This window comes from Callorhinchus milii, unplaced genomic scaffold (assembly GCF_018977255.1).
Source record: "Callorhinchus milii isolate IMCB2004 unplaced genomic scaffold, IMCB_Cmil_1.0 Scaffold15, whole genome shotgun sequence".
Classification (NCBI taxonomy): domain Eukaryota; kingdom Metazoa; phylum Chordata; class Chondrichthyes; order Chimaeriformes; family Callorhinchidae; genus Callorhinchus; species Callorhinchus milii.
In genome coordinates this window covers 7968869-7995620 of record NW_024704756.1, presented here as the reverse complement: position 1 = coordinate 7995620, position 26752 = coordinate 7968869, and the positions used below count along the sequence as shown (strand labels likewise).

Sequence of the window (26752 nt, the reverse complement as noted above, 5' to 3'; positions counted from 1 at the left end):
AAGAAGTGATGGTGTATCCATTGTGTATGAAGAAATGAGTTTCTAAGATGGAATAAAGGGCAGAGACCTGATGAGGCAGAAGCTGAATGTTTTAATTAGTTTAAGGACCTTTGCTAAAGAATAAAAACCATGGATTCCGACATCATAACTGCAAGTGTCCTGACCCTTCAAGAGGACCCACAGTGTTACTTTTGAAATGTAAATTATTACAATGTGGGATTAATACCCATTCAGACTGTGTTAAATCAATAAAGAATTCACAAATGTCATTCATATTGTATATGCGGGATATCTGGGCCAGCTAATTCACAGTCTGTTGAACACAGGCTTATTTCCTGTAAGGGTCAAGGAAGTCACAATGGAAACTGATGAACTCACTCCCTTGGCGGCTGCATTCTGCCTGCCCCAAACTCTTCACTGTTCACCTTATTTGTGAGAAATGAAGCATGCAATAAAAACCCTTCCCTTGTTACTAACGTAGAAAATTGCATTCATTATTCAATGGGTAGGGCTAGATTTCATGGTTATGCAATCTGAGGTTAATACTGGCATGTCTTAGCTGTGCCATTACATCACACAATGGGAGTGTTCTATGTAAATACATTTAAACTACTTGAACAAAAACCTTTTGAAAGTGCTAAATATCCAGCTTTCCCCCCCCGCAGCATCAGCAGCAATAACAGTATGTGTTTGACTTGGTATAAATTTCATAGAGTTATATCAATTAATCTCATGGTTTGAAATGTCGCGAATGATCCAACTCACCACTAAAAGGTCATAATCTCTTGGATTTTTGTTTGCCAATAGGAGCGGGTTCACAATAGCCCATCTCCAGCACCCTCCCTTGAAGACAGTCACCGACCAAGAAGTCACCCCTCTTCACACCAGAGTAGCAGTGTGTCCAGTTCACCATCTCAACATGACATTGCTGCTGACAGAATATGTAAGCAAGTTCTTTTGCTGCCTCAACTCCATACTGTTGCACAGACCAATAATTCTGCCAGATCACAGCCTCCGAGTTAGGTCACTTGACCTCAGTTCTAAATCTTGCCTTCAATATTAAACGCAGTCTGGGTAATCTGTAAGAAACAACGCATTACTGGGTGATCTTACATAATTATTCATCTGATCAAGAGAGAGAGGGTAATGATTGCAAGGCAATAATTGCTTTGAGTGGAGGTCAGGTAATGATAACAAAGTTTGAGTGATGTGTAACTATCATCATGACCACAAGAGGAGACTGTAATCAAATTGCTAATGTTTTACTATAATATGTGATGTGTTTTATTGTGTTTTGCATCTTTTTTTTTGATGTGGTGGATCTCATGGTGGGCATCAATGGCAAACATGCAGCAGATAGTAAGTGTTCAGTGACAATAATCCCAGAGCAAGGATTGCAAAGCATGCATTGTGTTCTTAAATCATGGTCCATACCAATTAAATTTAATAAATATTCTAAAGCAATATTGCAATACTGAAACTATAAATATGTTCACGCTGCAAATAGGAATCAAATATTAACATTTCATGATAACCCTGGCAAAACCTAAACAAAATGTGTTGACTAAGGCATCACTTCCCAACAGCCAGATAGTCAAGATCTCTTTCATAGGTCAGATTTTAAACCTGCTCATATAATTGATTCAAATCCTGGTCAAAAATAATGAAGAATAATTGCAAAATTTGTTTTTAGAATTTAATTCTCAAATTTAAAACATATTGTCCTTGCTTATTCTGATTATTTTATGGTAATTTATAATAAGAATTATACAGAAGTATCAAAATTTCTCTATTAAAAATAAACTAGCTAATTTGTATTCACTTCCATAAGTAACCTTTTCTTCTGAACAAATAAGGATTTTTATTAGTCTTTAATGAAAACATCCTCGTGCCTTTAAGGAAACATTGGTTTCATATTGATTTATATTAGCTATGATAATATTTTCAGAATACAAAATAAGTCAACATTGATAGACTACAATTACTGAATATACAGTAATAGTGTCAGACATTTAGACCCTTCTTCACAGGGGCATTTTATCTGCAAATAATGGTAAAACAACTGCAGTGTAACGCAATGCCACGATACTGAACATTTCAGTGAGTGTTTGGTTTTAGGTAGCTGGTTGTTAAAATAACATTGAACTTTTGGATTTTAAAAAAAAACTGAGCGATAAGGAACTGGGATCTGGACCAAACATTACCACGCAATTTAACATCTAGGAGTTTTGTGGCAACCAGAAAGAATGTTAGCAGATAACATCTCTGGTAGTGGTTCAGACAAAGTTGTGGAATAATGTTACAATTCTTTGCAACAGCTGGCCTGCCTGGGACTAGAGACGGGGAGCACGTTGATCATGATAATGGACCCAATATAAAGAGAAGCCAAAAGGAGAAAGGTAGGGCAGCTTTCAAAACCAGATTTAATTAAGGGGATGGGGAGAGGACAAAAAGACCAATGGCATAGCATTGCCTTACTTTTCCCAATTCATCAAAAGTTAAAGTTCTTTGGTTTCTGGCTGTGACTTGGTATCATGTTCAAGTGATTATTCATATGTGAATCCAAAGGAATAAGGTTATCTTCAGCTCATTATCTGTGGTGGGCATCACAGCTGAGCCCAATAATGTCCTCATCTGACATCTCCACATGCTTACTTCCCAGCTGGGGTGCTAGGTTAATGATTAGATGTAATGTCTAATATTTTGATTTTGTTTCTAGCCTAGGGATACCAAACTGTCCTATACTACTGCTTTGGCTTAGTGGACTTGGGGGAATAACTAGGATGCAGATAAGAAGCCCTTTGATACAGCACATCTATGTTGAACTGGTTGGGTTACAATGTTTTAGAGAACATGTCTTTCTTCTTACTTATGGAATGCTCTCAGAAACTGGTGACGGGAGATTTGCTTATTAGAATGAGTGGCAGTTGATCTCCATCTGGAGCTGGTCAAATAATATGTAGATTTAGACCCCTCCCAGAAGGCTCATAGTTGTACCCTAAAAGAAAACACAGCAAACCTGCTGCCCAAAAGAAGGAAGATACCAAAACAGGAGAGGAAGGCCAAGATCAACACCTTGCTTTAAGCCAAGTGGCGACATGTAGAATGACCTTTAGTCAATATTGACAAGAACCCAAATTCCCCTCAGCCCAGCTAAACCCCAAAGACCACAGCAAACTAATTGCCTTGACTCTTAAAACAGTTTAACAAGACGTCAGTTGTTCTGGTGATCAGTACTTGCTAGCCTGTGTATCTTCACTTGTTACAGCTATGGGTTTCCCTGTAGTAAATGTCTAATCCATCACTGTCAGGCAGAATTATATCTTCTGGGAGAAAAGCAGGTGCAAACATGTAGAGTAACTGACAGTGAAACGAGTCGTATGGGTTTGTTTAATTTTGGGGCATAGCCCAATTTATCCTAAACATTTGAAAAGTTTTTTAAAAAAGTGCAGTTGAAGTGACTGAAGGATGTGACCTTGGCCCAGATGGAAAGATAGAGAGGAGGGACAATCCAGAAAGTAAGGAACTGCACTAATGAATAGTCAGTGTTTGCAAAGTAGATATACCATATGGAATTCATCAATGAAAACCCTTTTAAATTACGCACGTTGCATGTCAGATATAATTTGGATCAGATTATAGACATTTTCTGCAATAATTTGTAACCCATTCTTGTGATAAGTGTGAATTATTCTAGAATTCAAGCTCAATCAGGCCAGACACACAGATATAGGATTTTGTAGGATACATGCCAAGGTCTGAAGCCTTTGTTGTCACTTGAATCTTTTGTAGGCAGGATCTCCCATAGATGCATTCTGATTTTATATAATAAAATTATGTGTTCGCTTTTTAAATTAATGTGCAGTTGCATTGAAGAATGTGCTTCACGATGTGAAAAGTTTTTTTCCCCCAAAATATTTGCAAAGAGAATTAATTGAAAATTCAATGAGTCCTGTGTTTTATAATACACTGAATTTGGGTGTTTTGAAGCATATAAGGAATGGTTTACTTTGAAAACATAAAACCAATGCTTTATGAATGTAGAAGGCAGAGTAGCAAAGAAATGTGAAAATCAAAGATAAGATGAGGCTCGTTAGTCGGTATGCTTATTGCATCAATATGCAACAAAAGATTGATAAAATCTAATAGTATTTCCACATTGAAAGTTTGTACTGTGCTACACTATGTATTTTTTAATGAGTTATTTTGCATGGGGGTACTCACAGAAGTTCTAAAGAATTCAAAATTTGGCCAAATTGAAACCAGTGTGAATTGTCTCTAAAAGCAAACCGTGTTCCTGTTGCATACAGAATGCCATGTTTGATGTCTACCATTAGTTTTCCATTGTTATGCAACTAGAATCTTTCACTGGAGCAAGTCATGTTTGCGGTTAAGAACAAGGGTATCAAGGCTGAGTTACAGTGATGGGATAGTGCAACTGAACACTGGTGATCTCATGGTGGCCGTATGTTTTCTTATATTTTAATAATCATTTCTAAAAACCTTTCCAAATTCATAACTTCGGACCATTACTATTAACTGAAAGAACAGTCAAAGGTCAGTTAGAAAACAATACTGTTCGACTTTAAACACTAACAATTTGAAAAACGTGTTTAGGTCTCAATAAAGAATGAAAACAACACAAGAATCATGGTGGCAAAGAGTAAACTAGTTCCTTTGTAATTTTGTTGTCAGATTTGCTGTGCAGATCTCAGTTTAAACAAATACTGGCAGGCTGTTAGTTGGCAAATAGCAAGTATGTAGTAGAAATTGTCAACCTAGTGAAAATGAGATTTGACTGATAAATTTCTAGCATTCAGCGGCATTGACTTTGGATCAGCCACTGTGGAAATATGCCACTACTAGATGCATTATAAGAGAAAGTTAGGACTCCGAAAGAGCTCAGGGGGTAATAAATGTGGAACTGCACTATTCTGGGTTCACAGCTCACAGGCTAGAAAAGCTGATATTCAGTCAGCAAAACAATTCTGATCAATCTTTCAGATTGCTCCACAAATAGTTTTTTTTCATGATTGACAAACATGTCAAAGCATAAATGAAGATTTACAGTGTAAGCCAGGCTTCCATATCAAAAGTGCAGTGTAAACAACACTCTGCACATTTTGTGATGATTTGACCTTTATTTCAATGTACTGGACGGAGTGAGTAGGAAGCTTTGCTATGAATGAATGCCTTATTGTTGCTGATAAATAGATCATGGCATACATCAATTTAGAAATCAGCTTCATGATTTAGTTTTTAAAATCCAAAGATGAAAATGTTTGCAACCCTCGTGTTTGATGCATGCTAATTAAGCATATCACTATTCCATCTTATTTTACTATTGCCTTTCATCTCATGGAAATAATGACTTTCTTTTTTCCCCCCTCCAAGGCTTTGTTCTGGCGAGCACCCAAATGCATTTTACAGCCAGTTTCTGTAGCTTTTAACCCTGAAAGCTGGTTCCAATGCACTAACAGAGTGACGCCTGACTGGACTCTTGAAAAAATGCTAATTTCAACCAGAACTAATGCCTCACAGTTACTGCTATTTGGAACGGTTTATAGCAAAGATTAATGACAGCCCTGTGGCAAGTTTGAGCTCACATGCTTCTTTTTGTTTTAAAAAAACAGAAATTCCATGTATTAATATCAACAAGCTGCCAAGAAAGTCTTTGGTTTGAAATCACATTGCTTAGGGTGGCTAGGAAAAAGCTGCAAAGGGAACTTCAATCAAATTGTGTTCTCTCAGCTTACTTAGTTGTTTTAATTGATCTACTTTTCAATTCAAATGTAATGACCATTCTCATCTTGTCACTGTGTAAAAGGACTTGAACTAAGGAGCTTTAACTGCTTGTTTCTGTTTATTGCTAATAGAACTGTTTTCAGAGGGACACATTTATTTTCTGTTGTTTTCTCCAGTTTCTTCATCGACAGATATCCCTTGGCAATGGTGATGCAATAATGAAAATCCTTGCATTTGATAATAGCACCTTCCACATCAGAAGGACATCTCAAAGGATTTACTGAAAAGTCAATCCAATTTGCACACAGCAATGTCCCACAAACAGCAATGAAATGAATGATCATTTTTCTTGGCTCTCTGGGGGATTGTTGGCCAGGACACTGGGAGAAATTCGCCCATAAAATACAGGCACTCCACTTTACAATATATTGTATGGAGCACTTTGAGACATCTCAATGTTATGATAAGGCATTTTTTTCAAATGCAAGAATTATTATTATTATATTCTCTTTTTGAACAGTCACATGGAATCTTTAACACCTAATTGAATAGGCAAATGGGACCTTGGTTTTTAAAAAAACTTCGCATCCGAAGGACAGCATCTTGGACATTGCTCCCTCAGCACCGTACTGGAGAGTCAGTCCAATGCGAGCGCTACCATCTGAGCCAGTCTGTCACCTGACATCATTTAAGCACAAAGAGATCGTTGAACCACAATTTAAAATCATGTTAAAGTATCACACAAGATTTTAAAACAGCATTTTGATTGTACAATAGCATTAGTCAATTCCCCCCTCCCCACCTGCCCCTTACCAACAATGATTGTAGCTTGAGAACAAACTGAAGATTAAAATATGGCAAAAAAAGGCATCAGATAAAAACTTGCAGAATACATCTTGAAAGAAATTTTGGAATTGGGCCTCTGCCCATAAACTACTTTTGCACAAAATATCCAGGGCTTCACACAGGCTGAAATATCATGGCACAGTACCACATGATGTCTCGGAGCACCATGCTGCTTTCTATTAAATGCCATACAAAGTTATGCATAAGTGTGTGAGGGGAAAATTCCACTCAATGATTGTTCCAATATAACTAATGTGGAGCAGACGCCAGCTGCTGTACGTTCATTCTTCACTGTAAATCTTTAAAAAAATATTTCTTTTAAAATTAAAACGAAAGGAAATTTCACCAAACAAGCTGCTGCGGCTCACTCCTCAGCAGGATGTCAGCACAACTTTCTGCTACTTTAAAAGCCAGCGGAAAGTGCCACCTCCTCATGTATATTACAGGACACATGGTGTGTTGCTGTACTGGTAGAACATAAACCCAAACTGTATCCTCCTAGCCTAGTATGTCACTCAGCATGTGGCCACCTCTATTGATGATCTTCAGCCTTAAACTCTTTTCATGAATGGTTGTTGATCCAGTTCTTGTGAAAAAAAGCACAAGACTTTAAGACTCTTAAGACTACGGCAGCATTTAAAATAGGAATTGGATAAATACTGTAGAAAAATTTATATAAAATGCCACGGGCGGGGAGAAAGTAAGGGAATGGGATTCGATAAGGTTGCTTCAGTGGGGGAAACAGGTACCATTATAGGGGATGATGGGCCAAATGGTGCTAGTCAAGCTACCAATGGTCCCGTTTTGTGCTGTACACTTTCTACGATGAGTTTTAGGCTCTGATTGACAAAACTGAATTTTGTTGTAGAATCATAATGAAGGGCCAACTCCATTTTGCCATTTATTGAAATAGAAGAATGAAAAAGAAAGTCAGGTATGACTCAAGTTTAGCTTAGCTTCCACAGCTACATGATATGTTTCTTTGCAAACAGTTTTGAATTTAGTCAACAATATAGGATACATCTTCATTATTCTAATCCATTCAAACATTATTGAGATTTGGGTTGGTTCAGTTTATATTCCTAACAGTGGGGGTGAGTGGAAAAGTGGAATGGAGAAGATAGTGACTCATTCTAGAATTTGTTTGATGCCTGGGATATACTGAAGCCAGAAAATGTAGTGACTAATATCCAGCACAAATAAAACCCGACGGTTACTTTCAAGCTAATGGTTTTCACAATTTATCAATGTCACCTGAGCACAAGCAGACATGTTTTTGTTAACAAATCTGAATGAATTAGATTGTCCAGTAATTAAGAATGTTGATGAAACTCAACCAAATGTTGAAATCTGGCCAAGAAACAGTGAATGAAGCGTCCTCAGCATGGCAGAGAATAAGATGGTCAACATTGGAGACTTTGCAAGGCTATACCCAAAAGCTTTGGTAATTCCTTCCCCACTCGTACTTTACAGCAAGGGCCTATGATCTTCTGAATCCTCTCTATTAAATAATCTGCTCTGAGTCAGTCAGCACTCATTAGTCCAATTGTTTTTGTTGAATTATTCACTCAGGTAGTCACAAAACAAGTCGTTCCCTGGTAAATATTAGAAACTTTCCAGCATTAACATGGGATCGAGCGCAGCAGTCTTTCCTCAATCCTAGCATGTTTACGGTGGGAGCCAAAATCCTGGGTTGCTCACCAAACACCTTTTACACTCATGTACCATGATGGCAACTGCAATCAATTAGGTTTACCTATATTTTTTAAACCGAAACCATGAAAATTGCCTGTCCAAATACATGTCCTGTCTTTCGTAAATGTTCCATTGACACCTTTAGTACAGAATTCACCGTCTGTATTTAATTTAGCTGCAACGATGGGTGATGTCACTGCTAGTACTGTATTACTCTGACAGCTAGTACTGTATTACTGTAAGAGTAATATTTTCCCTTTAATACACTGGCAATCTAATAACGGTTGGTATTTCTATGCAGTGCACAAGCTGGCACAATCGTTCCATCCATCATGGGCTGTACCTAAGAACTGTAGTTAATTCAGCCTCAATCCAACCAGGTCAGGTTTTCCTGCAACAGTCCTTCTGCTTCTGTAACTTCAATTAAGAACAGTACCCATTATGGCACAATGTGAAGTCACAGGCAAATCTGAGCTCTGTAGCACACCCGATTCTCAGGTCACAACATGTTCAAATAAATACTTGTGTATTTCAATCCGAACGATTGATCTAAACGACAAGCAAACAAATTCATTTTAATGAATTTGGTGCGAGAACATTTGAAATCTGGTTTCAAGTTTATCTATACTCTATCCAAAGTAGGGGCTTTCTCCTTCTCCCTCCATCACACAAAATGAACCATTCTTATATATTCTCAAACGGGTTAGTGCAGTTCCAACAATAAATCAAAGACGCCTCTGCCACGATTCTAGTCTGATTACAGAAGAACATTTACTCTTTATTGAAGGAAATTTCCTAAAAGAAATGATATTATTTAAAATCTGGATTTATAAACAGATTTAAAAGTGACCTTATAATCAGTCTTTAACTTTCCATCTTGCTGCAACAGGAATCAAATATTTCACAACTGGGCTGCTTTTTTTAATTGCACTTTTAGTACTGTTATTTTTCTTAGCTGTACTTTTGCTTCCTAAAGAATGATACACAGAACAGACAAAACGTATTGCTCAGAACCAAGACCATATTCTGACCATCAGAAATATCAGTAGGTGATGTTACCAAGATTAAGTGAAGATTTTTAGATCAGTTTGTTAGATTGCAATATTTAAGAAATGTAAAATGTTTTGCTAATATACCATAAAAAAGTCACTTATATTCTGTATAAAGTTCATTCAATTCTCAGGAAATTTGAGGGGAATGGAGAGGGGGGGGAGGGATCGAGCAGAGCCTTCTTTGCAGTGTGAAAAGGTGAATGGTTGATGGCTTTGAAGTTGATAACTGGAAATCAAGTAACCCACCTGTCAGTGTACCAACTCAAATCTCACGACTCACTTGCCCTCTCCAATGCTCAGTGTCATGCTTCTGACTGTTCTAGATACTTTGCTTTGTTAATTAATACTTTCAGAAAAAATAATAGATTTTGAAGTATGGATGACTGCAGTAATTCAAGAATTTGATTTCTATTGTAATTTATACACAGGGAAAGAGGGATACCATCACGGAAAACTTATTTGGAGAAATTGGAAGGGTTAGTGGAACAATATGTGAAATAATTCTTTGAGCTCCATACCTGACCATCTGTTGCTCCCACTGTAGATCAATTCATAAGTGTTTGCAAAATATCAGCGGAAAAGTTGGGATTATGCATTCCAGGCTCATAAATTTTATGTCTAAGCTTCTGAATCTGGCACTAAATTTACCAGATCACCTAAACTTTAACAGATGACATTTAACCGTGTTCCTGCCTGGCTTTAATATCTTTCCTGGAACACTATATTGTTTCTGTATAATTTATAACTAAAGACTTGCGATGTAGACAAGCTCGAAAGATCAAGGGGTTGCCAGATATCCCATTGTTTATGGCAAAAAGCAGTTTAACACACTGCCAGTCACTTGCCTCAGTTGAGTGAGCTTTTTGCAGTTCTCCGCCAGCCTGGAGAATGGATGGTCATGCAGGGGTAAATTCTAGGAGACTGCTGTCCTGCCTTGCTAAGCACACACAAGAACACAACCATGGACACCATGGTTCAGCCAGCAATAATCATAGGTTTATAAACACATACACTCTGCACCAAACAGGGACTCCAGAGAAGAGATTTTATTACAGATCAGATTGGAGTTGCTATCTTTATGCTAATCAGATTATGTGAGGGAGTTCACAATGGTTGAAGTAGGAAGTGTTGATTCTGTCAAACAAAGATTAGATAGTTTTCTTTTAGGAAATAATATTATGGGATATAGTACATACATAGGGAGATATGTGCAATATGACTGTCAGGAAGGTGGAAGGCGAACTAGATGGACTTTGGTCNTTTTTTTGTCTAGCATTTCTTGTGTTCATGGCAAAATCTTTGATATTTGGGTTTAGAAATTCACTGATCATACAAACTCAAAGTGTTTGAAAATAAATTTAAAACCATACTGCATTTTCAACTTGTATTTTTAGGTTTGAATCCCAATAATCTTAGATTTCCTAGTGGGATATAAAAGAAAAAAGGAAAATTGACAGCGTGTTAGTCCAGGAACCCAGCAGTAATACAGAAGGGGCTAATGCTTCAGATAGCTGACTGGGAGCACAAACTGTGGAGGTTCTGTTGGGTAGGGGGTAAGGGAAAAAGTAACCTATTGCATGATGGAAAGGATAGCTCTAATTTACACTTTAAAGGTGGGAAGTGTAGGATGAGGTGGAGGGACTCCAGGATGGAGTGTTTAGGAGGAAATTTGGGGCTGGACTATTACACAGAGTTAAAAACATTATTTTCCACAAGATCGCAGGATAAATTTTTACATTCCGCGAAGGTGAGTGATTTTAGCAATGGAAAATCAAGCACTCCCAGACCAAGTAAAAACACATCCAGGTGCATGAGTCAAGTTCCTTCTACTCTGCTGGACCAATATGCCTTAGAGCATTGCAATCTACACTTGTATGGCATTTTTCATATTGGACATGTCATCTCTGTGATTATCAGTTTAATGCCAAATTAGGAGTAGTTTGAGCTGGAGAATCATGCCCACTAGGAATTGGTTTAATGTTGACCAAGCTTTGTTTAACATGGGTCCCTTGCAGCCGACAGTCAGAGAGAGACTTTATCCTGTCAGTCTATGCTGGATTCAGTCCAAAGCCTCAAAAGGTGAAAGTGTTCTAACCTCCTTCCCAAAGTCAAAATTATTCAAATGTTTCTGGAAATGGAATGGAACTTGGGATTTGTTAGTAAAGGCTGGGTGGTCTTTTTTTAAAAAAATGAAATATAATAACCAGCCTAAAAATGGCAATAAAGCTGAAATATAACCAGCTTAAAAATGGCAATACAACTGTTTTTCCTGTGTACTGCACATCGACATTGGAAGTAATATAAAAACAATCTTTTTCTTTATGACACATTGTTTGATACATAAAAAGGGAAGCAGGTATTTTGCAATAAAAGGTCAGCTCTGGAGGTTAAAATAATAATTTTGTTCAAATAAATTGCTGTACTAATCGAAATGGAAGCAGATTTGACCTATATATGCAGTAAATTATTTTAAATCGGTAGGTTTCTTTTTTTTAAAAAATAGCTTTTAATTGCTTCCTAACATGTCAAGCTTGTGAAATATGACTTAATTTTGTTTTATCGTTAAAAGAAAAAAGTTGGCTCGTGAGGGCCGGATATGCTTTTTGCATCAGAAACCCACCTCCTTCCAACCCCAGTCCTTTCCTTTCCTTATAAACTAGCTCTAACTTAATGGGAGTCACATTGGCAGATTGCATCGCATGAACCATTACCCTGGCACTCAGACCATCATAAAACTGACACCACCGTCATTTACAAATGGGTCAGAAAACTAGTGGGAGCTCTAGAGCATCATGGAACTGAAATTGTAACCAGTCAGATTTGAGAGACTGGGCTTCAGTTAAAACACAGCCATTGCAGTGCCTTTCGAAAAATGGGCTGCTTATCTGTGCTGCTACAGGACATTCACGAATTACATTAATGTGACTATTGCAGCTGGATTTTATGGCACACTGCTACGGAGAGAGTAGGAACTGCTTTCAATCATAGCAATCGAGTAGATAATTCAAATTCTGATCTCCCCCTACATCATTCAGTATGCAGTACAATCTTTGAATCAAAGTTTCCTTTAAAATTATAGCCTGGATTATTTTCCTCTGGATCCTCCTGGACTATTTCTAGTGTCTAGTTATATCAATATACTACTTCATTTAATGGCCATCATCAAGAATGTTATACAAAAAGACATTGTTTTCCCATTAAATGACCAGTTTATCACCAGTGGAACCGTATTTTTTAATGCAAGTTAGAAATGCAACATGATTTCTTTAGAACCACTAACAGAAGTTTGAAAGCATCTCATTAGAAACAGAGCCAATTCCTCCCTTAAGTGTAATATTGTGCTGTCTGAAATTAGTGTCAGAATGGGTGTGTATGAATTTAAACAGGATTGTCGGCAGCTTAGTCTCCCCCACCCCTCCACCACGGTAATAGGCCATTATTGACCTGGGGCAAGAGTCTGAAAAGCCACCAAGAATCAGTCATTAAAAAATACTTTTATGATCATTTAAACATTATTTTAATTACACAAATCTGATATTCCCCCCCCTCCCCTAAATTGTTGAAGCTATTTTTCAGAGGCTTGTTGCTGAGTGTTATCAATGATCAAACCATCAAACCACAGGAGGAAATTGTGCAGCAGGATTAAAAAGTCAAAGAATGCATTGCAAAATGAGGCCATGGCACAAATGATACTTGTTAATGACTGAAATCATAAATTACGACCCAAAATGATCACAGATGTATTACACAGAATCTCACCGCTGGGATCTCTGGGCTGTGGACTGCCTCTTTCATCCAAAAGCATTTATGGAAATGTGACAGGAGATCATTTACTGCATATTTAAAATTAATTTAAAGGTGCAATGCCTCTTTTCTGATGCTACTGTCTCGCCAAAACACTGCTAAATTCATAATCAAGCAATTACAGAAAATAACGGTGATGCCTTTACAAGCACATTTGAAATGCAGCTCTTGTTTGACAGCCAGCCAATGAACAATAGCTAACAGAGAGCAAGAGGTTATCTTATCATTGGAAATTCCTGCTGGAAATCAATGTGACCTCTGGTACTGTCATCCCAATTCCCACCCTCAATGCACTGCCTGTCCTATTTGTCTTCTTCGAGAAGCTCAATCTCATGTATGATCTTCTGCTGCCTCTCCTGGGGCAGATTATCAGAATGAATCATACCCAGACTACTTCCACAGGTCTATTTATTTCCTTGTGTTGATGGGATCCTGTCTGAGGAAGGGGAGAAATATCAATTCAGTTAAATGACAACCTCTCTTGCAGACTCACAATGTAGACAGGCGTAGAAGTACAGCAGAAGCCACTGAATTGTACTGCAGATGTTAAGGTTGTAACTTAGATCTTGGAGGGGAAAAAAGAGTTTATGCGATGGTCAAATGTGAATGAATAGGTTATGAAAAGGACAAATGGGTGTATGTCATGATTTGGTCACGTTTTGAGCTGATCTCTTGTAGTGAGGAATTATATAGTGATGTACACACTGGTGTATTATCAACACTGCAACTTGGACAAGATTGCAGCTAATTTCACAGTAGAATCAAAAAGAACAGAATTAAAAAGTTATACTACACTTAAAAAAACACTGAGCAATAGTTTCCACTTAAGAGGAAACATACGGTGTTGCCCACACAAATGGATTTTCAGCTGTGTTCCAGCACCAGCAGTGAGATGATTTTCACCCACACTCAAATAAAACACCAGGGAACTGGTATGGAGGCTGTGGAAGAGGCTGGTCACTGTAACACATAGATGTTGGACTTCTTCCCTGCCCTAGAAATGGCTTATTGTTACAGATGGCCTGCAGTGTATGCCACACCAGCTGAAAGCAGAGCTCAGAATAACAATACTTGCATTTGATTTAGCACCTTATCGATTCTTCGAGACATCTCAAATCGCTTCACAGAATACACTAAAGTGAATTGACTGTATATTTTGTGGGCGAAACATGGCAGCCAGTTGTACACAGCAGTGTTCCACAAACAGTCGTGGATTGAAGTGACCAAATTATTTTTTTAAAAAATGTTATATTCAAAGGAATTATTTATTTTCCCTGGAAAAGCGATCTGCCAATCGACTAACATCAGAGTTCCTGCTTACTGCTAGGTAAACAGAGGCGTGTGGAGTAAGGAAACTTACCCAGCATTTCGCCTTGACAGGAATCAAATCCAGGTCCACTCGCTTGTGAGGCGAGTGCTCTTACCACTGAGCTACAGGAGTCCACAGAATTTATGCTATTTGCAACATTAAAGGGTAAAGAATCAAACGTGAAAAAAATTTGTAAACCAGTGACAACAACCTACATTTTTTCAAATTAAATGTTTTAAAAAAAAAATATTGAATTTCCAAAAGATTCTCGGGTTCTTACCATTTGCCTTAAGCCCATGATTCTAATTTCTATTAGTAGCTAACTTTTCGCATGACCAGAGCAGAAGCAGGAAAGTCTGCCTGAAATATTTCATTACAGATGATGGATATCAAAGAGCTAACATACCATTTTTATGCTCCCCAATGTAAACATCTTATTTGTGTTTGAGTTAAGGGGTTACACTAACACGGTTTTAGGATTAGAACTGCATTGTTATCAGGTTGAAAAATGAGAAAGCAAAGGGCCCCTTTCTTAATTATAACTGACATCTTTGCTACAGCTTTAATATTTTTCTGCTTGAAGTATTTGTGCAAATTTCTGTTGCTTCAAGGCTGCTCTATGATTTGAAAACACAAAACAAGAGAGGGGGAGAGAGTTTAGGGAAAACATTTATTGGTTCCATTTGAATGAGCTTCAATAATATCCTTGCTGACTTTGCACAAGTCACTCTTTAGAAACACTTAAGGAGCCAAAACAACAGAAAGCTGACAATCAAGAATATTATAGCAAAAACAAACTACTTAGGATAAATAACCCTTCTGAGAAATGAGTGTCCTTTGGAACTTCTAAGCAGAAATCGCTTTTACTTTTCTGTGAAGCCTCCAGAACAAAGATCTATCATCTAAGATGTTAAAAGCATCCATAGAACTACAGAGAATTACCCTTGTTCTGTTCATGGTGTTTGTCACAATAAGTCTACAACTTATTAAAATTATTTATTTTCATACAGATTTACTGCTGCACTTCTCAAAGGCTAACCTTATATGCTATTGCACACCATATGATGCAAACTATTCTCTGGCTATTAGCAGCAGTTCTGGTAGGCAATCAACTGCACAAAATTAATATGACCTTGTGTTTTACTACTAATGTTTTCTTTACATTTCCAATTTTCAGACTGCTTTGCAATGAATTATTTCATTAGTGGCAGCAGTAAATTGAACAACAGTGCTGGTTCAGGGAATGAGCATGGCCAGGATTTGTAAATATGTGTGGATTCTTGTGTTTTTGCTTGGCACCTTGACAGATATTTTGCACAGCTCAAGCAAAAATCTGAAGTGCACTTTTCAAATGACAGGAATATGTTTAATAAAAATGACAAGCAACTTGAAAGCACCAGGAGAGAGGAAAAAAAGGTTACTTTATCTTTTTGAATTATTGGATTAGAGGTAGATAAATCAAACCGGTTGGCTTAGTAAAAAAAAATGTCCTGAAACAAGAACAATCAACATTATTGATCGCCGATCAACATACCACCACATCGCAGCCTTTAACTGTGGTCCAGTACTTTATAATGGTTAGCTCAGTTTCACTGAACAAACAATAGCTGAGAAGTACATTTAATTCAGCCAATGTTCTCCTTTTTCAGATTATTTTTGTTTTACTAAGACACCTCTCCTTTACTTGGGATAATAAGACAGGTGAATCTGGAGAATTTTCCAGCGCTTGTGTTGCTACATCTCAATCAACCTGCAAGAATTGCAATTCAAATGTCAATTCATTTGACCTCATCCTTACAGAATATCCATCCTACCATCTTCCCATCACAGCATTATGCTTTTTTTAAAAATATATAAAATGAGTCCAGTTTCCTGGCCTCAACCACTCTTCCTGGTAACCTATTCCAGTTGTTAATTACTCTTTGGGTAAAGAAATACTTCCTAGTGTCTGTCCTGAAATTGCCCTTTGCAACTCTAAACCTGTATCTTCTGATTCCATTGTCTTGGAGAATTTGAAAGCATTGTGTTGCTTTACTTTTTCAATCCCATGTAAAATTTTCCATACCTCTATAAAGGTTCCCTCTGAGACATCTTCTTTTGAGACTCAAGAGCTTCACGAGTCAATCATTGATCATAGCTCATTCCTCTAACCCCGAGGATCATTCACTCCTCTGCACTGCCTCTATGGCCCAGGCAGCTGACTTATGTTGCCAGAACTGTGCACAGTACTCTAGGTGCTGTCCCACCAGAGCACTATATAACTGGAGTGTGATATCTAGGGATCTGAGCTCAAGTGTTTTAGCAATATACCCCACCATCCTTTTTACCTTCTTTATTGCTGCCTCAAACCGACACTAACCTTTCTTGTTCACTCCCAGGGCAAAGGTGAATGGTACAATTATACAAACCGTGTCATTCGAATTGATCTCTGCACCCAAATATTTTTCTTGCACATACAGAAAAGTAACAAATGTAATATAATTCCCCTGATAAAGGGCTTCTTAAGTTCCCAGCTGTGTGCTTTCATCTCCCCGTAATAAATGGGTAATTTGTTCAGTCAGCCATATCCAAAAAAGATCTACAGCTAAAGAAAAATCATCATTTTATCCTTTTTTAAAAATATATAAAAGGAAGAGAATAGCTGAGTAGATTTAGGAGAGTGAGCAGAGCTCCTGGAATTTTGCAATTTTCACATCAGAAGGGCTAATATACTGAACCACTCATCACAATAGAATTGTGTTTGGCATCACACAATGGCCTTTTCACCTGTGCAGCAAACTTCCTGATGCAACATCAACCATTTTTAATAAATTGGAAACAGGGCAAAATGTATTTTCTGTATTGTAGGTAACAGCAGATGGTCAGAGGATTTAGTACAGATGTGTTTTGATTCCCATGATGGTTTGGGCGTATATGTGCATAATACATTGTTGGTCTCAAATTAACTCATATAAAGTACCATATAAAGCTTGTAAGTGATCCTCACAAGTACATTATTCCATGCACGATCAATGAGAGTAAAGGTATTAAGACTCAGGAATATATGGTGGATGGGATTTTCACGTTATTGATACTTGCTATGTTACAGATAAATTCAAGTCTCAGTTTTAAAATTATGATCACATATTGCTCAATAAGGCTGATTCGGGTGCATGTAGATTTTTTCCTGTTACACATGCTTATAGTTTTTTATAAATTACTTTTTTTTTAATGTTGCAGATGAGACACAACTTGTGATGCCAGCAATCAGAACCAGCATTGAGAAGTTTCACATGGCTGGACAGGCTTTGCCCCCTGGGTTCCCAGCACCATTTTTATTTGCTGACGGATTGTCTTCAATAGAAACTTTACTAACGAACATTCAGGTAAACCTGGGCAACATTTAGCTGCTGCTGTGTAATGCGGTTGGGGGAGTGGGTGGGGGGGGGGGCAATCATGCTCTACAATGGTTGTGGCTTGGCATCTATACAAGTTCACATTGCTTTTAAGTGCTAAAATGAATACTGTCCACATGTCTGTCTATCAATATTATGTTTGCCAATTTGAAGAAAACTGGATTTTGTTCGAGTGACCGATTTTAAAAAAGCAAATCCTTGTATAGTTTAAATAGGATAATCATAAATATGAAGCCTTTGACAGCACTGAATTGTTTCCTCATCCCAGGATATGAGTTGGTGGAAAAGCACCTAACTGGGCATACAGGCATGAGGAGCGGTGAACTTTCATTAAATTTTTTCTTTTTCTTTTTTTAAATTAAATTAACTTTTTCTCTAGTTAATGTCCAGCATCCAGCTGCTAGAAAAGTATGTAGTTTTGTAGGAAGAATGTATTGGCAGATTGCTAGTGAAATAGATCAAGTTCAATCATAATGGCTGATACTCCATTGCAGTTTGGAGTTTTTAAAAATCTGAAATAGAACATTGCAAACAAACAGGAATACACCGTTGATTTCAAACAGGGAATAGGGGCGTTTTTGTGCTCTTGAAACATAGTGACAAATTCTAGTCGTCATTTTGTTAAAAAGTTAATAAAAGGAAAATAATCTGATTTGGGCAGAGGGATAGACGATAATGCAGTTCACAAATTCCTGTTCTAGGAATCCTGATCATATTTCAACCTGTGGATTACCATCTCTCAATGAGGATGATGGTTGAGGAATCCACAGGAAATTTTTTTTTGAATTTACAATAAAACAAATTATGAAAATAAAAGTTTTAAATATAATTGGATAATTCAAATTGAATTGCGGTGAGATTTAAATACTGGTTTTGTCGAGATCCTTATCAAATTGGATTATCTATATTTTATCGCATCAAATTAAATCCTCTCTTGGGTTACATCCAAATATGCTTTGGGTACAATCAGCCTCATATATATTCTATCTAGGATTTACAGGATAGACCCTCAGAACATCTTATTTTTGTTTTTAATCTTTATTTTCTCTTCCTCATTTGAAGTTGCTAACTCATATATAGCACAGTTCCATTGGCACCAGGCGGCCTCATCTCCTCACTGGCTGAGTCACTAAAACTAATTCTTGTACTCCGGGCTGGGTTAAGCTAACTCTGCACAGACTGGGAATTCAGCTTGCAACTTGTGGTTAGTTGTACACCCTACGCCTTTAAGAAATGATATTTATCTTTGTGGCTGAAACTGGCCAAGTTATCTTCAACAGTTTCAATTCTGAATGATAATATACTTCAAGCGGGTCACTTATTTAGCTTGACCATATTTCAATACTTTTCCTCAATGTAATGAAAATAATCCTGTAAAATGTGTCTTCAGTAGATGAACAATTTCTTTAATGTATGAGAAACCTAATTCCCTCCTTCAACAAAAGGCCAAATTATTGAAAGCAGTGATGCAACAAATACAGAAAATTGCAGTTAATAATGATTAATTATGTCATTAGACACTTAACATCTCACATTTTGCATTGCATAATATATACCATTGAAATGACCTCACTCCAATCCTGAAGAAACATGATTCTACTTTGTTCATATCATCGTACTGCACAAATATATTTGGATAAAGTCGGAAATAAATCCTCCTAAAAACAGGCGTTTTAGTGGGGTAAGAAAGGATTGCATTTGACGTTATTTTATCAATGGTTTTAAAACAGGAAAAAAAGAGAAAAGTGAGGATCTCTCATTTCAACAGCAACAAAATACATTTGTATAGCGCCTTTCAAGTCAGGAGGATGTGAAAGATATAAATTTCAATTTATATCGACATTTTTACATTCAATTTAAAGGCTGTAGAACAAGGGTGATGTTTTCAGAACAGAAAAAAAATGGACTCAGAATGTTGGATTTAGTTATATTGCTGGTGATTGTGGTGGAAGTTCTTAACTGTCCAAGTGTTTGCGGCCTTAATACTAAGCATTCAGCATAATGGAATTTTATTTAAAAGCACAGATGACAGCATTGCTTTCAATGGCCATGATCTCAAGGGGAATGAAAAGTTGTAGAAGTCACTTCATGAAATTACACTGATTTGTGTAGTATAACTAGTGCATTGGGACAATATTTGGCTCTGTAACTAAAGTCGGACACTGAAACATTGGGAGAGTTTCAGAAGTAATTTAGGTTTTAAAAAAAAGGAAATTGTTGGCTAGGTCATGAGACATTTTCCTCAGGAAATGACATCTCATTTGAAGATAACTGGGCTCAGGATAATCTGAGGCATTTACAGATTTAGAATCTATTTCCATAAATTACAAGCAACACGAATGCCAGAAGAATCATTTCTAGCAATAATCTATAGTTGGGCTTGAGTTGTCACAAATGTTTAAGAATCAAGCACCAACGGACTTCAGTGAACATCATCTTTAATCGATTAATAATTACATCATCCTTTATTCTACTTCTAAAATGTGTTGATCTAAATGATGTTGATCCTAATATGCATTTGTTCAGCTAGGCATAGAGCTCTGGCTTTACTCCACTCAGAATAAGGCAATTGGGTAGTACAGATATAATTATGAGTTTGTTTAGACAGATTACATTGCCTTGTACAGTATAACTAGGGCATAAGTGTCACATACATTTTGAAAGGCATGCTACAGTATTATTCTAGGTGACTGAAAATCCATAATACAAGCTGGGTTGTATATGTTGAGAATGGAAATTCATGGAAATAAAATCACTTTCTATTTTAGAGGAAAGTGATCTTAAAACAGATTTTCAAAGAGATTCACTTTTTTTACTGGGTTGATGAGTAGTCCTGTACTTAGCCTGGGAGCAATCTTTGCAAAAAAAAATATCCATTCCTAACTACTGTTGGCTTTCCTTGACCTTTGGAAATGCATATGGTCAATGATGAAAATATTCTCATTTCCATTCTGTGGGGTCTTTATTGATTTACTATATTACCGCCTGAATTTACATGCTGTGCTGTGGTTGCACAGGGTCTGTTGAAGGTGGCTGTAGACAATGCACGTGTGCAGGAAAAGCAGATACAGCAGGAGAAGAAAGAACTCAAGCTGGAGCTCTTCAGGGAGAGAGAAATGAGAGAAACTTTAGAGCGGCAACTTACTGCAGAACAGCATAATAGAGGTGAGTCTGGTGGATGTTGTGATGCAATCGAACCAGGGGGATGATACAAGTATTTGACTGTTTGGTTAGGGAGCATCAACAGCTCCAACAACACAGAAATGGATGGTAGAGTTCAATGACCTTACTGACGAGCATCATATAGTCATGATGTCTTCACAAATGTGTCACGTTGCCAAATATATTCCCAGTGACGCTCAACTCCAGCAACAATATTACTCTCGCTTCCCTCAGGATAATTATTTTGATAAGCAGGTCCCAGAGAACTAGACAGAGCACTGGTAAGAACAAGAGGAGCCCTGAAAATTCTGCATCACTCCAGTGATTTGTGTCTAAATATTTGACAAAGTGAAGCCAAAAATATTTCAAAAATATTTTGGAACAATCCAGAGGCCAAATAAAAAAATACATTACCACACGTCATTGTATCTGACACGACCATAGCAAATAGAAATTGATGTGGTTTTCAATTTGTGAAGTATAACCTTGTTCTGACATCTAAGTACTTTAAGCATTTAAGTACATTATAGAGATTAAAATTAGGTTTCATTAAATTGCAGTTAACTTTAGAATTAATGCATACACAATTCAAGCACAGCTTTGGAATGCACTGAATGACTTACAATCACCCCCATTGTATTGCACAACTGAAGTTGATGCTGATATGAAACATCGCTCAGTTCCTTTTTTCTTAAAAACAAAAAGCTCTTCAAGTCTGGACATTATGACCAAACTGAAAAAAGTAATCTCTGACTTCAAGGCCGCCTGCACTGTGGGACCAGCCACCAGAAGGTGGATGGAAGCAGTGCTGGTTATTGTACCCCATGACTTCATTCCCTCTGGTTACACCAGCCTTTCGAGCCCTGAGATTTACCACATGCGAATTCTTGGTTGCGAAGCCACATACCATCACTTTGCAGCACAGCACGTTAGAGCAGCAAGTTAGTCACTCATCAAATTATCCAGATTTTAATGCTGAGCACTAAATAAAACCAAACCACAAGCGCACTTCATCCAGACACAGCAGCGTACTTTCAGAAGTCCGATCTGATTTATGTAAAATACAGGTTTACGCTTAGATTGAATGGTCAAAAGTGGTAGTCATTTGCAAATTAGCTACTTTTTATCTGCAGCTTGTGTCAATATGCAGTCAAGCACACAGTTCTTGGCAAACTACTTATAGGTTTATCAGGATTCAACTGTATTTATTTGGTGCCATACATGTGGTCTGATAAGCTAGTGGTGTACGACGAATGAGATAAGACTCCTGTTGCTTTGTGGTTCAAAGTGAACACTCACTTCAGCCGCCATTTATAGTCCAAAAAGGCTCTATTGAAGTTTTTTTTAAAAAAAGCAGTATTGCATATGTTGAGAATCAAAGTGGCTTCAAAACTAGTTTCCCTTTTGTGATCTGGCCAATGGCTGACTTGACCAGATGCAGATCTCTCCTTTCACCTGTATCTCACTCATTCCAATTTAGGCATAGAATTAATCATGATTAATTTGTGCATTTTGGAATTCTAAAGCATTTCACGATAGTTTAATGTAATTGTTCATCTCAAACTCTGGGTGAAGATCAGATTGCTCTTTTTATAACATGACCAAGCGATTTGAAGTTTAATGTTTCCGGGCATCAGGTCACTAATATCCAGAATCTCCTTTTTCCCATATTAAATCGGTGACTCTACCAACATTGTCTGCCTGATTTTGGAGTCTTGGGGCAGATGACTTCTATCCAATTAAATAGCTTATGTAATTAAATGAGAACTTTATGAACAGGAAATTAATTCCCAGTGGGGAATTCGTTTAGCAACCATTCTTGATCACAATACCTATTTACAATGATAAAGCAAAATCAGCAGCAATGGCATTACGGTTTGAGTAGTTTTGCGATACAATCCAGACACATAACATTTGTGTTAAAAATTGTTGGAAGCCGGGGTATGAACGCTACTTAATGTGAAGTTTTTTTTTAATATGCCACAAAAATCTTTGTACTATAACCCACTTTCTATTCTTTTAAATTAATTTTTCTATTCTTACTACACCAAAAAAAACTTGTAGTGTGTATTTTTTAAGGAAGTTCTATTTATGAAACAACGCATACACTGCACATTATTCAGTAATTGCAGCACGGATATTGCTCCACATCATTTTCCGGGAGAGAAGCTGCTTTGCTCTCAGCTGTATAACCACATTACAATATTTTTGACTAAGGCAGTGTGCTAATGAAAATTATTGCACATAGATAGGCAGGGCTGCTGTAAACGCAATACAGTAGATTTGCTGCACAAAACATTACTGTCAAACAGCTAACCACTAGATTTTAACTTTTAAGAGTTGTCTGCAATTTGGAGGCATAAATCAAAGTACATCTTCAGCACAAAGCGCTGTCCTTTCCCAAATAAAGTTATTGATTGTGTTTAATTGAGATATTATCTATCTAATTATGTACAATGAAACAAGAAAATACTGGAGATAATCACCGAATAAAGTAGAATTCTTAGTTTTTTATGGTTTGTATTTATTTTAATCAATGAATCATATCAACCTCACGGCTTTAAACCTGTCCTTGGCTATTTCAGCAACAATTCAAAAGCGACTGAAGAAAGAGAAAAAGGCAAAGAGGAAATTACAAGAAGCGCTGGAGTTTGAGTCAAAGCGACGGGAACAAGTGGAGCAGGCTTTACAACAAGCAACGTCCTCAGAAAATCTCAGGGTTCTCAATGGTACGACTAATGTTTTATGCCGAGCTAAGTGACCAAACTTGGAGGGCAAGCAATCACTTCATCAGTTGGCTCAATCCCCGGGCAGGCCATCGTTTGATTTGAAACTAAAACATGAATTAAGATCAACAATTAAACATTGCTCTATAAAAAGGAGAAAAGAAATGCACAATTTCCAGATACATTTTGAAGAATTAAATTAAAGTTCCTACAGTTTGCAATACAGACAATACGAATGCAAATATTGGGGCCAAAAAGACCCAAAGTTCACAATTGTAACCCGAGAAATGTTAGTCACATGGAATGACTGTTTATATAGCAGGCTAAGGTTTTGATCCTCATTGAACCATGATACTCAGCTTTTGAAGTTCATTTCCCAATACAAATTTAAGCTTATTGATTTTTTTTTGCTACAGGGGAAAGTGAGGCACACTCTTACCATAATCTTACATAGGGGGTTTATACGATGATTGATTGCTTAGTTATGGATGGAGCAACCCATGCAAACAGCAGAAGTGAAGAAATATAATGTGCCGATTTGTTGCCTTGATTACTGTGTCAAATGCAAATAAACATTGCCTTTCAATTGAATAACACTCAGCAAAACATTGGAACTTTAAAATCATCTACAGCAGAAGATGAAAAGTCATCATAGGAACATCCTGAAACAAAACCTTTATTAATATCCTCTCTGACCTAAGTGCCACACAAAACTGTGGAAGCAACAGTTTAACGATGATTTTCACACATCCTTTGTGGCTTAAAGCATTTAGTTACATTTACGCAATAAGTCTGCCAAGTGAAGAATCCGCTGCAGCAGAACATGAACTGGTAATTGCTATGCATTGCTGGTTAGCTCAAAAACGGTGGAATCTCAGATTCATTTTGCCAGCATAGCCTAGTCTCATCATTCCAAGTATGGTCACACCAGAAACCACACGGTGTGAACATAATAACAAATGAATGAATTGATTTTGCACATGTCTGTGACTCATTTCCAGATTGTATTATAGCTTTTCATTATGCATAATGAACACATTTTAATTATAGTCACACGCATTCTGATGTGTGTAAAAATTAGCCATGGAACATTATGCACGTTGTGGATTTGATGGGATCAGAGGTTAATAGAGTTACTGAACTGTTGGAAGAAAATCCTTTTGCTCATTAGTGATCACATGATAAGCTGCCACACAACTCAGGGCTCACTCTTTTTCCTGAATCAACATATTGTATTTCCGACGCACAAGGATTTCTCAGTTTAAATAAAACAAAATCTGCTGGTTAAAAACAGATCCCAATGATTTTAACCTTCCTGCTTTTTAGATGCAGTAATGCCTGAGATAGAAGCTGAACACTGTGGCACTCAGCTCGAAACACCAGCAGTACCAGGTAGGCAAATGTTCCGGGCTATTTTGTTCATTGAGATATTGATGCATTTCTCAAGTTAAAAGGCTTGGGACTGAGGTGAAAGAGCTAAAGGTTTTCAAATGGCATTACCTGCCTTCACAGGCAGACTTCACCATCGAAAATGTTGGAGTAGGGGTCGGGGGAGCAGTTCCAACACATAATAAATAATAAATTAATAAAGCAGTTCCAACACATCCGATGAGATGAAGTTGAATGCACCTCTCAAACCATCCATTGTCAAATTAGTGCTTTTATTTTAAATTTTACATCCTTGAATTCCAATTTTCTCCCATTTGTTCATCACACATTCTGCTCCTATAGGAAAAAGGGAAACAGTTTAAGCCATTGACCTTCACAACAGGCATTCCTTGGTAAATGCGACAGGAGGCTCAATTCAAAGTCGCCCAATGAATTGTTCTCCTTGTAACAGAGAACCCTGAACCGAACACAACGTGTACCACACCATCTCGGATCCAATTCCTTTTTTTTAAGGCAGGCAGATTTGAATGACCAATCTCAACACTCAAGTCTGCAATCTTCTGACTCGAAGGCTATCCATTTTGATCATATACAAATTTCGAGGACAGGGTGGCACTGTGGAAAGGGAATGAATGGTCTTATGCCTGAGGCTATAGGGTTTTGCATCATACGAGTTTGCAAGTGGATGCAAGTCTTCAACACAAAGCCAATAATATAACACAAACTGGCAAGTGAGGAGATTTGACAAAGGGCATTTGTTTAAGAGCATCTCATTTGTGGCAGACAATATGGGCCAATGATTGCCTTCTATATTGAACCTTTCTGTGTTCTTTGTTAAGATTGGGACTCAGACACACCTAGTTGAAAAATGCAGGCAGGAGTGGATTCTTAAAATGCTCTTTGTTTCAAAATCCTCTCTTCATTGAATAACCGGAGGCTAATATTCTGAGAATTTGGAATATTAATATGGTTAGTCGGATTGGAAACCACAGCAGAAAGCTGCTGAATACAGGAATGGGAAATAAACAAATGATTTCATTTTTGTGGTTTTAGTCCAATGTAGAAATACTAAAGCAATTCCAAAAGGGTCAGAGGTTAAATGGAACAGAAACTGTAACAGAGACAGGTAAAATAGATGACATGAGGCAGTTCTCTGCTGTCAGAGCCTTGAATCCCCTCAGGATTTTATTATTTGAAGTCAGCTTTCCCAAATGTAATTCACAGATGGCAAAAACCGATTGAGAGATTTTTATACATTTATTTGTTTGTATTTTCCCATAGGAAAAATCTTTGTGCACACATGCTGAATCTAGATTTATGTCTCATTACAAGTGACATGCAGAAATCACACAAACATTCACTGTGGGTCCCTTCTTTCTTGCCTAAGCTTCCCGTTCAATTGTTTCTCATGTTCCTGGCTCCTTCTCCGTCCGTACAAAGAGTTCCCAAACACTTAAAGGAAATGCCAGGAAAATAAAATTCCTTATCCCTGAAGCTTCCCTTCAGTCTATTACCAGGGTATGAAACTTCTTTTTAAAAAAACTCAAAACAGTTATATTTTTTTCAGCCATGTAGTCTTTTGATTCATTGCCATTTTGTGGATCAATCTGGTTAAATTAAATCAGCGGG

The 26752-nt window shown here is 37.3% G+C and overlaps 1 protein-coding gene across 4 annotated transcripts in view; it reads left to right on the top strand.

Moving 5' to 3' along the window:
• The window catches only part of dacha (dachshund a), a 171886-nt gene that overhangs the window by 130110 nt on the left and 15024 nt on the right, over positions 1-26752 (top strand). Inside the window, exons 6-12 of one of the 4 annotated variants that reach the window (XM_007891900.2) lie at positions 808-943; positions 2319-2399; positions 9767-9814; positions 17671-17816; positions 20864-21011; positions 23594-23737; positions 25061-25126. In XM_007891900.2, coding sequence (XP_007890091.1) covers positions 808-943; positions 2319-2399; positions 9767-9814; positions 17671-17816; positions 20864-21011; positions 23594-23737; positions 25061-25126 — 769 coding nt within the window. The remainder of the gene's footprint in view (positions 1-807; positions 944-2318; positions 2400-9766; positions 9815-17670; positions 17817-20863; positions 21012-23593; positions 23738-25060; positions 25127-26752) is intronic. The other 3 variants (XM_042340622.1, XM_042340621.1, XM_042340623.1) reach the window with 3 other exon arrangements.